The sequence below is a fragment of the Pavona decussata genome, unplaced genomic scaffold, assembly GCF_977016875.1.
Source record: "Pavona decussata unplaced genomic scaffold, jaPavDecu1.1 SCAFFOLD_128, whole genome shotgun sequence".
Lineage (NCBI taxonomy): Eukaryota > Metazoa > Cnidaria > Anthozoa > Scleractinia > Agariciidae > Pavona > Pavona decussata.
The window spans coordinates 3,005,531-3,017,385 of record NW_028145542.1 but is presented as its reverse complement, the minus strand read 5'-3'; the positions used below and the strand labels follow the sequence as shown (position 1 = coordinate 3,017,385).

The 11,855-nt window shown below is 39.7% G+C and overlaps 1 protein-coding gene across 1 annotated transcript; it reads left to right on the top strand.

The window, feature by feature from the left end:
* Window positions 1-985: 985 nt before the first annotated feature.
* On the top strand, window positions 986-11,509 carry LOC146468984 (uncharacterized). Its single transcript, XM_085123991.1, has 9 exons — window positions 986-1,195; window positions 3,275-3,583; window positions 3,933-4,295; window positions 4,579-4,629; window positions 5,404-5,524; window positions 7,520-7,588; window positions 8,296-8,444; window positions 9,267-9,566; window positions 10,211-11,509. The coding sequence occupies exons 1-9, from the start codon at window positions 1,123-1,125 to the stop codon at window positions 10,465-10,467; spliced, it is 1,692 nt and encodes a 563-aa protein (XP_084980117.1). The 5' UTR covers window positions 986-1,122; the 3' UTR covers window positions 10,468-11,509.
* The last annotated feature ends 346 nt before the right edge of the window (window positions 11,510-11,855 follow it).

The following is an 11,855-nucleotide window of genomic DNA, read 5'->3' as shown; positions in this document are numbered from 1 at the left end:
TTTTATGAAAATTATTTGACATCGGATTCCCATACAAACACTGTTATTTCAGACGCGTGTTTGCCTACTCGTTAAAATGGCGTCGAAAACCGTGATAAGGCCTATTCCGTTATATTTATAGTTGATTCGTTCCATTATACTCATTCAGGATTCATTTCACAAATCTGTGACACGAGATTAATAGGTCGACATGCCCTTGAAATCTGCTTTTGTAATTGTATCGCTTTTGCTCTGTAAATATTTGATGAATTGTAAATAAAAGTCTTTTGTTTTCTTTATTATTATCATTATTATTATTATTATTATTATTATTATTATTATTATTATTATTATTATTATTATTATTATTACTTTATGTTATTTATTTTTTTTTTTATATAGCATCACATTTATTATTCAACACATTTTAACACTGCCCAAATGTGGTCATGGTGCACTGAATATTCGTTGTTCCTAGTCAACAGATATCCTGCGATATACGTAATTTCGTGTGTCGAGGCGCCGAAAAATTGACAAAATATAGATCGTCTATAGATCGTCTCCAGCTTTGTTGCAACTAAACTGTGCTTTGTTATCAATGTGTTGAATAATACAACAATTATCCTGCTAAATCTTGCGGAATATCCCCTGATTTTAGCAAACTGAGCCTACGGCCTCGTCGGCTTAGTATCAGGCAATGTTCGGCGCGATTTCGCAGGACAAATGTTAAAGAATAGGCCTTTTTCGTGATGGAGTCATTGCACTACAACTACCAGAATTCATTTCGATTTGCTTTGCAAATACAATTATTGTAATCTCAGTGGAAAACAAAGAACAATAACTCTTATTTGCACAAGGAAACAAAAAACTGAAGGATTTTCGTAGTTGTTTGGCGCCATAGTGAAAATGTCCTATTGCTGCCTCGCCTTGGTTGGGCAGCAAAAGCCTTCTTTCTCCGCGCGCTCATGTTGCACGCGCGTAGGAATCGAAGGAACCGACGCGAATGACCTCACAATGAAATGGGAATATTGTTGATACAGTCGAAGCGAAAATAACTTTGTCGCTTATTTCAGGAAATATTTCGTACAATTTGAAATGGGGTAGATTGTGTAGCCACATGGAATGTTCACGACGGAGTGAGTGATGGCAAGAAGCTTGTTCGAAAGATTCGTTTTCATTGTTATTGTGGCTGGATGCGTTATTTTGTGTTGTTCAGGTAAGGATCGGTTCCTGGGAGATTAAATATTTTGGTTGTATGATCGCTCGTCCTAAATACCTTGTCAACTGGGTTTGTTTTCCTACTGAATAAATAAGTTGGCTCCTCTAAGATCATAACTTTACTGATCGTCATAACTGAAGAACGAAAAAAAAAACTTCAGTTGCGCTGAAACTCTTCGCCGCTATTTATTTATTTATTTATTTATTTACTTATTAGTTTTGCCATACAAGAGAAATTACAAGAAAAGTAGAAAAGTTTAATGAATAAAATAATAATAAATGGGAATTTCAGTGGAATCCACGGAGTGGCTCTTCTCTTCACTTTTTCCAGGTCGAATTGGAATTTTGAAATGTTGGTTTTTGTGGAGGGAGGAAAACCGGAGTACCTGGAGAAAAACCCTCGGAACCAACAATTAATTACAATTATAATTACAATTATTGCTGTTATTAATAATTACAATTATTTAGTGATTATCATTTATTATGACATGAAATAATATAAATAAGGATAATAAGTAGACCTCCAGATGCCACCAGCCTCATACGAGGGAGATATCCTCACATGATTTCAAACGTGCAATGACACGACTTGGTACTTCATTTTTAACACGTGAATTTCGCATGCACAATGAACGAGTTATCGTTATCAACCGAGCAGGGACTCACTCGATCGTTCCATCGGTCGCTCGATGGGCTGTAAACTTTATATTTATTTCATCGGAATTTAATCAAAATCACAAATCATTCATCAGTCTACGTATTATGTATCCACCATCATCAGGCATAACGGGACAAAAATCACCACAACAAATAAATTATTCTGGACAGAAAACAGTTAGTAGAGGTGTTGTCTGATAAATCCTTCCATTTGCCGAAAGTATGGCACAACTTTCCTTTTCAGGACAGATATTTTCCAGAAGTAGCGGAACTGCGCGTTCAACGTTCAAACATAATTATGAGGGCTTACATAACTGTATTTTTCCAAAAGTTCAACTTCGACACGCGGAACTGCGTGTTCATCGTTCAAACATATGAGGGCTTACTGTATTTTCCGAAACGAAACGAAACGAATAGAAACGGTGAATAAACTTGTAGAATTGGAGCTATCAAGCACCACACCATTCAGATTTCTGCGTGTGATAAGCTAATAAAAGAGGAATAAAACATCAGAATTGCGGAGTCTCTAAATTTAAAGATCTGTATTTTGCGAAGTGATCGAGCTCTGTGTAGACCGTGAAGGGATTTAACTTGTTTGTTTACATTCTTAATTAAACGCTTTTCTTAAATATTCCTCACCGCAATGATGATTTCTGAACAAAAAATAGTGAGCCAAGGGGTCTGACGAAGTTAAAAGAAATAGCCTAAAGAACACTCGAGGATATTGGGGAAGTGAAGAAGAGGATATTGGGGATTTTGAGGATCTCAATTCGATGAACTGCACAAGCTCTCGAACGATTAAACCAAAGTGTGGACTTCAGATAAATATTTAAATACTGAAACTGGAGAACGCTACATTACGGTTAATGTTGTTTTCAGTTCGATAAATACGGTAATATATTACCTCTCAGTCAAAAAAAAAAACAAAAAAACAGAGAATGAAGAATAAATGAACACAGTCTATGCCCCCTCCGGGAGTCGATCCTGGGACGTACACCTACCCAGCAAACACTGTCCAAAGATTGAAGAAAAAAAAAGCGCGTAAAAGTGACGGCCACAGCGATGTTTCTTTGCTACATTAGCGAACAACTGCTACTCATACTCTAGGTATGAAAACGAAAAAAGCAAATAAATCTAGACACAACACGAAATATCATTTCATTCACCTGTTCAATTCATGAGCTCACAGAGATTTTTTTTCTTTAATTATTTAGAGTGGAGTTAATTAATCATTTTTTGAAACAGAATAGAGTTTAGATCGTCTGATATTTCTGGGTAAAGAATTTCAAAAATCTACGACCTTGAAAGAGAACGTTTGCTTTACACTCTTGAGGACGATAATCACTAGCTCTTAGACGTTTGCCTGAAATAATTAAATAATTAATTATTTCTTTACTCACTGTCCTTTCATCATTTGCAGGATCTGCCAGCAGCTCTTCGTTAAGATTTAAAGACAACACTTTCATTTCCTACAAGGTTTTCGAGGGAGAGAATGTTACAATAGATTGCTCAACTGTGGAACCCGCGTATTACACGGCGCTCGAATTTCACCATAGTCCAGTGCCACCATTTTATCTGGCACCTGATGGAAAGAAAGTCGTACAAAAAAAACAGATTTTTACCATAATCAACGTCACACAGCAGAATAATGGCACTTACACATGCTTGGTTAAAGACAAGCAACTTCAAAATGCTGTGTTGCAAATGGCAGAAATTATTCTTATCCCGCGTAAGTATGTAAATAAAACTAGCTGTGTGTTTGTATCCATGACCGTATTGCCCGTGTAACACTGTAGCCGATGCATTGAGCTCAAACTTCGTAGTAATACTATTATAACAGGCACTACTGCTTGAGCGGACGGGGGATGGACGTGGATGGGGCCAAAAGACTCGGGCCTCCCGTTCTGTGCAAAAGAAATAATTCTTACCCCGAAATACAGAGAATTTATCCTCTAAAGCACTTTGTACTATTCCACAGGTGTCCTTTTGGCGTACCTCAGCCGGGCTATGTCTGCAACGACTGCTAGTAAAACACCCAAGTACTTATTGTAATTTATCTCGTCTTTGTTTTTTTCTAGGACAACCGAACGCTCTCGATTCGTTTTTCCGGGCTCAGAAGCCAATGGAAAAGACAGCTGCCATGAAATTGACTGAAAGCAAACCCTATCTTTACTTTAAACAAAAGTCCCCACTGCGTGTACACGTCAATGAAACCAAACCCTTGGAATTGAGTTTCTCAGTCAAAGGACTTCAACCTATCAAGATGCAGTGGAAGAAGGACGATCGTGAGCTTATGATCGGTAGTAGGTACAAGACATTTGACATAGGTCGGCAGCTGTCAGTAGACCCGCCTTTTGCTGAGGATGACTCAGGTACTTACAGTGTTTCAGCGTGCAATTCCAAAGGATGTTCAGTAAAAGGAGTCCAGGTTATGTTTTACGGTGAGTTTCGAGCTTTCAACAAAGAATTGTAGTCAGGTTCGAGTACAGCACAAAGACTCGGCTTCAGTTCGACAAGAGAGGATTTAAGTATCTTGTACCTTGTTGGCGGCATATGTTGAGATTGACTGTGATCAGTTGCCATTCGATGTCATCGCGCGCTAAACACTTACTTAACCAGAGCTTAGTGGAACATAGATGTTGAAAATTTGATATGTTTAGCTCTAGCAACTTCCAAAGTGTCTGTTTGCGTGTTATTTAATGTGTTGTTACTCGTCACTTACAGTTAAACGAAATAATACCGAGATGATTCTAAAGGAAGGGCATGAAACACAAGGTATGAAATAAAATAAGGGGAAATTACAGGTTGAAGTTTTTTCTTGCACGGAGACGCATTAGGCATGATCAACTACAACAGAAACAAACGATTCATTTCTTCAATTCAAAATGAGTTCTCTCCTAAGGACTTAAAACTCAACACACTAGCTTTCAGCTGTCCATCTTGCTCTAGAGATTGAATTTAAAGTTTTGTCACGTGAATTGAAACGTTGAAATCACGTAATAAATGCACGAACTTTTTTAACTTGGGTTGAGTTCAAATCTCAACCTAGTTCCCAGGGCTTTCCCTTGTGACTTGAGACGGGCGGGAAACATTTACAAGGCAACGGTTGTTCAAATCTTCGTCAAATTTTCCCGCCAAACCTTCACGACATGGAAGATGAATCAGTGACTAGCATTGAAAGAAACACAATTCACCTGCTTAACTGTGAGTAAGTCTGTTCTAAACCAAACAAAACACCGAGAGAGTAATTGATAGTTTCGAGATAGTTAGAACAAATGACTAGCAATCAAAAATGTGTATTACTTATTAACGGTTTAAAGCAATGTCTCCTGGTTAAAGTTAAGTCTCCTATTCCCTTAGCCAGGTATCTTTGAGTAGATGCAATCAAAGTCTTAATAAATTTGAAAAGATTGAGACACAGCATAACGAGGAGCATGCGTTCTTGTCGCGACTTCTTTTGCTCCTCCCTAAAGTTAGCTCTCGCTACCGTGTACCCTTGTTCGTTTTAAACAGTTCCAAGTGAAATATCAAGAGATTTTCACTTTTCAGATGAAGGACTTATTCAACAATGGTTAAAGAAATACGGATTGTTAGGGATTCCTACTGTGCTTGTCATCATTCTTATCATCGCCATTGCTTGTGCAGCCGGATCAGGAGGAGCTCCTAAGGAGTGAGTGTTGATCATTGTTCCTAGGAATAACTTGAAATCTCGATCGGACCACTACCCATTTTCTTATGGACGTTGCCTCTGTTTGCTACCGCTCATGGTCTTCATACGATCTGCGTATCTCGGGATGGTACGAGAAAATTTAATTTCTCAAGGGAGATGCCTACTAATTCAAATATATTTTGCGCGTTTTATGACTGTACGGGAAACGAAGGTCTAAACATTCAAGATTTGTCTCACTTCTTTTTTATCCCGACAGTGGTTTAGTTAGGGGCTGTTTACATGGAGGGAGGAAGATCCTAGCAGTAGGAAGATCCGTGAAGGCGGAAAAACGTTTCGTTTGCTTTACATGCAGAAAATTTCGGCCGAAGTGGTTACTAAGTGGAGAAGGAAAAGAAGGCCTAACTGTCGGCCTTGAGCAGCTGAACGCCCGGCTACCGCTATGTTCGATTTTTTTTGTCCCTAGTACTAGGATCTTCCGAGCGAAAGTAGTTTACATGGTGCTAGGATCTTCCCATCTCTCAGCTAGGAAGACCCTATCTCTAGCTATAGGAAGACCCTAGCGCTAGGGCCAAGTACAACTTTTTGCATGTAAGCTGAATAGAGAATGATCCGCCCTCTATAGGATCTTCCTAGTGCTAGGATCTTCCTCCCTCCATGTAAACAGCCCCTTAGTTTAGACAGTGCCTTTTAGTTCGTTAGTTCTATTTTTTTCCTTTTGTATTCTCGGTGAGGTGTTTATCCCGTTGCAAATTATCTTTGTAGATGCAGAAGGGCTTTTGAAGACAAAAAGAAAATTTAGGGTAACCATGCAGTTTTCAGAGATAATCAAGCTTCAATTTGAACAAAAAAATGCTACTATTTAACGCTTTTTACAATAATTGTTGCTTACTTATCTCTTAAAAATACGTGGTTACCCCGTTTTTTTATTCCAACTGCCCTTGCTTATTTCTGCTTTTGCCACATTGTCATAAACGGTGCGAAAACATTGCAGTATTAGGAGGCATCTCTTGCCAAACTCGTGGGTGGGGCTTATACAAAAACAAGACCCTACTACTTCGTTTGAGCTGCCTTATTCGAAGAAAACAAACATTTTTAGTCGCTTCGTTGCTGGCCAGCGTCCCCTTGTTTTAAACTTTGCCTTTGTGTGTACATTCACCACAACAAGTCTACAAGTGTGAATACTTATCCCTCAAGTAAGTTCAATGCTGTGTGTTGACCTACACGTCGACCTAGATCAACAAGCAAGATTCCATCCCAGGGGGGGTACTCGGGTAAACTAGTTACGGGGAGGTGCGAATGAGGCCCAATTTTGAAACCCAAAAAAAGTCCGTCACACTAAGGAAAACCCAAAAAAAGTCCAGCAGCCAAAAACGTAACCCCAAAAAAGTCCAAATTTTTTAAGCATCAAAAACAATAAAAGTACAAAACACCAAGAGAATGCGAGATATTTCATGCGTCCGACTTTATTCATTCCTCGTGCATTTGTCACAAAACTTTAGGCAGAGTGCAGTCATTTAAGTCGTTTTGCGTACAATCAAGAATGGTAGGGCACGATTTTCATCAACCCCCAAAAAAGTCCTCGCCAAAATCTTAAGGGCAAAAAAAGTCCACCAGAAAATTTCAAACCCAAAAAAAGTCCCAAGCCGAGAATTTCAAACCCAAAAAAGGTCTTCGCACGTCCCCGTCACTAATATACCCGAGTACCCCCCCCCCCCCCCCCTGGGGATTCCATCGTAAACAATATCGCGTTTTGGGGCAGAGATCTTCACTGGCATAAGTTGAATTGATGTCAATATGCATAAACCGTTTTGTCGTCAAAACTGATGTGAAATATTATTATTTAGCCATGTTTTGATTCAAAATCTGACAAGTGGTGCGGCGCTTACAGCATATACTTCGCTGCCATTTTCAGCCATTATAGAAGTACATGTTTGCAGTCTTAAAAAGCGCTTAAGTCGTCTTATTTGTAGTAAAATTTGTACCACTTTATTGCAGGAAAAAGAAAAAAGTCGAAGAAATTACCAGGGAAATTCACATCCATAATCCGGAAAAGAACGGGGGCAGGTAAGCTTGCCTAAACTGACAGCTGAGTTCAGCACGTTGTACATTGACTTGTAATGCTCAGTCGAGTGAACGGAGACTAAATTATGAAAAAAAAAACCAAGATCCCAAAGGATAAAGAGAAGACAGTGGATATGCTAGTTGTATCTATAAATTTATTCAGAGTTCACAACCTTTCTTTCTGAAAAGGTCACGGAGATCATGGACCAACACCCCATGACAAAACTTTACATACATATTTCCTTACAAAGCTTTACCAACTGTTTACATGTGAATATCAAACTTGTCCTGTTTCATCCGGGTGAGTTATCCTATTGCAATACCAGGGTGACGCGGCTAAGCGGGACAACTTTTTTTCATATAAACGCGTTAAGTCCCGCGCTTTATAATTGCATGGGGCTACAGTTATTATCAGAGATGATAAATTTAATAAACAGTGACCACAGTAAGCGAAATAAATAAAGAAATCCAAAGGAAAGAACCGTGCTGGGGTTTTGAATCATTAAGAAGGCTTTGACTCGGTCAGCCGGGAAAAACGTTTTTCTCATATAAACGTTTTGTAAGAGTTGGTACGGAAAACAGGGTGACCCCCCTTACCGGGACAACTTCTCTCCGTACATCGCTTCCGCCTACGAGAAACAAGGGTCAGTAAGTTGGTAAGACTTCATTGATCCATTTTATCACTTAAATGTATTAACGTGCTTTTCTAGCGGTGGACGAACGGCTTCTCTGTGGAGTTGGCATTCAGATGGGGATTCCAGTCCAGACGAGATGCCAGACTACGACACTGGGATGAAACATGGAAAGAAAAGTGCCCAGCGTCATCATCAGGAATCGACACAACCTCCGGAACACCACTGTAAGTCGCAGGCCTCGGTTTATATGAAACGATAGTTTTGCCAGTTGACAAGCAATTCGCTTTAGATAGTATCAAAGAGAACCTAAAAAAATAGCATTTCCGCTCTCCATCCAGCTGAAAGAAACCGCGACGCGCGACTGTTAAGCGTGTTGCATTTCCATGCTATCAAGAAAATTAAGACATGCGTCTCTAGTTTTTTACTCGAAAAAGCAAGGATGTGGTCTATTTAGCCATGGCATCGTAAGACTTCGGAAGCGTAATATGCTTTCAAATGTGCAAGAGACTTTCACGCGCATTCATGTGCTTTGCTCAGTCTACTGTCCCTTTACGAATGGTACTATTTATTCACTTTTGATTGAAACTGACTTAGCATTAATAACTGGGCTCGTTTTATGGAACCGACGCGAGGAGGCAGCGTGCTAGGCTATATACGGTTAGCACAATCTCACGGTGCACGCTTTTCCTCCTCTCCGTAGAGTAAACGACCACAGACAATCGGGAAAATGAGCTACGGCCATTCATTAAAAGTGCAAAATGAAGAATTAATCAAACTGCGAAGTGCCTTTTCAGTTTTTTCACCAGAGCTCAGTCGGTAGATGCCTTTTAACACTGAGCGAGGATAATGCACAATTTGTCTTCTTTAGAGAAATTTCTTTTCTGCTAAATTAAGATTACATTTGAGATAAGTAAATTAAAAATGTGTAGGGCAAACAAAGTTTAACAAACTTCTTCTCCGAGGGGTTAAATAAATTGATTTTAAAAGTTAAAGCTTACGATAACCAGGCTAACAGCGTTGTAAGAACGATGCACTTTGAACTTCAGATGCTGAGATGCATTATGGGGAAAGCAACTACGAGCACACAGGGCAGCGGCAATACAGTAATGCGGGAAGTGACTACGATGGAGGTAGGCACAGTGAGAGCTATAGCCATGGATATGACAGTGATCAACATAACTACAACACTGCTCAGCAAACAAATCTTCAAGGAAGCATAAGCAATGATGAGAACATCTACGACACAATAGAGAACACCGGCTATTCTGGATCATGGGGTAGCTCCATGAGCAATGAGAGAAACAAAGGGGCAAATACAAACTACAATGCACCACAGTTTGATAGAGGTAATATTACTTTAAAAAAATAATTTTGAAAAAGTGCATAATGTATTACTTTTCTCGGTCTTTTCCCGGTCTGAGTTGTTTAAAGCCCGATTAAGGATGGTGCCTACTTTTGTTACTGCGCATATGTTTTGCGCATCTCGAGACGCTCGGGTTTTATTCCTGACCCCAGATTGATTCTTAGATTGACAGCTCTTTTATCTTTTATTTTAACAGGATAGCCCGTCAATCTTGAACAATGTTTTCAATAGGAACCTGGTAAAAAATTAGTTACAACGAGAAAACCTGTCCCTTTCTTTTTCATTTATACCTAGGCTGCCCTAAATCCGGTTGTTATATCAACTTGCAGTTCATCGTAAAACATCGTAGGTGGATTAGACAGTTTAGACAGCGGATAAATAGGAACCCTTGTTTTCATATCAGCTAAGAGTTAGTAAACTGGAACTAAGCCTTTTAAACAACCATTGTCTCCAAATACCTGTAAATGAAACAGCTGATGTTTTGAGAGCTACTCCCATCAACGTTGCTCTTTGAAGTTGTGTCGGAACCTCAAAGCTAACTCGAGGTCGCAGCCCTCCATGCGTTCGGTAGTACAATCACTTGGGGTAGCATTACATAATTACATACAAGATATATATTTTTTTCAGGTTTTAATAATTCAGGCGGCAGTACCACAGCACAAGACACGGACGAGTTAATCTATGCGTCATATGCCGATCAGATGCAGACTGGAGTGCAACCAATGAGAGCACAGGTTGCGCAAAACACTGAGCCTGCACAGGATACCCATGCAGCTCAGGCGTATGCTCACACAGTCGACATACATCATGATAATGAAGAAGACTACTCGTCCTTGGCTACCGAGGCCTATAACCGCGTTGCCAACTTCTTTTCATGGGGATAAAGCAGATTTCAAGTTTGATCCTGGCGTTGTAGAACTCGGCTGAAATAGTAAAAAAATGTTTAAATTTTATATATTATTTGTTCATTCCTCGCGAGCAACAGCAGAGTTATGACAATTTCAGCTTGATTTAAGGTTTCTAAAATCATAGTTTTTATACAGCTAACATCTGTCAGCTAGCAAACAACAACATTGATTTGTCAGGGACTATTTTCTGCACGTTGTTTTACGATTGTGTGTTGCGAATTAAAGTGATTTTAATAATGATTCAATGACATTGTCTTCAGTGTGCTTAAAAACTTTAATCGTTGTTGAGACATCAAAATATAACTGACGTTTTCTTAGCACTTGAGTCAAAATCCTTGATTTGAGAAGGGATAGCCTGGGACCTAGGGGTCAAAGCTTGGTTTTTCGACGGGGAAATTGCATCATAGGTAGATCAGGAGCCATAATTAGGGATCCCGATTATGGCTCCTGGTGGGATAACATACATGCAACGAGCCCCATGCAACGCGGTTTTTACAATAACTGGCCAAATTCCCGCGCGCTGATTGGCTCGTAGCTATTGTCTATAAGAGTACAGACAACAAAAATGACGTCAGATGTAACGCGCGCGCTTTCTCAACGAAAAAAATAGTCAATTCCGCTCGCACTTTTTCCATGTTATTATAAAAAACAAATCGACGGCAGTTTTCTATGGTTTATACTCTTACAGACCATAAAATGACGCCATAAAATGTCCAAAACTTGGCAGTGAAACCACTCGCCTGCGGCTCGTGGTTCCACTTGAGTTTTGAACATTTTTTGACGTCATTTTATGGTCTATAAGAGTTTAGCATACCTCAGTGACCGACTATCGCGTAACGCGCGATCTGATTGGCTACACAGATGCCGTCTATCGATCGATAGACGGCAGTTTGTCAGAGCGCGCGCGATTTAGCATGCATCATTGGACAAATATATCAAAATTAATGAAATAAAAATATTTTTTTGCTTGACTGATAGATCGATCACTGAGGTATGCTAAAACAATTAGACGGCTCGCTCTCGGTTTCAATCGCCTTTGATAGTTGGCGAGGGGCGATAGAAACCTCGAGCTCGCCGTCTAATTGTTAAATAGACCATAGAAAACTGCCATCGATTTGTTAATTCTACGCGTATTTCATTTTATCGGAAGAGGGCCTTGTACAGGGACTCAAGGTATACACGAGATCACTGGTTGCAAGGACATTTAGTCGGACTTCTACCCATAAGCTATGTAGGTAGTGTCGTCCAACGGATGATACATGGTTTTTGGACACAAACCAGGGCACAGATTTAGAAACGGTGAAATTTTGTACTGAAATTGGGTGTTGCCCGGTTTTGCCTTCAGGTGTTGAAGCTGGATTGGG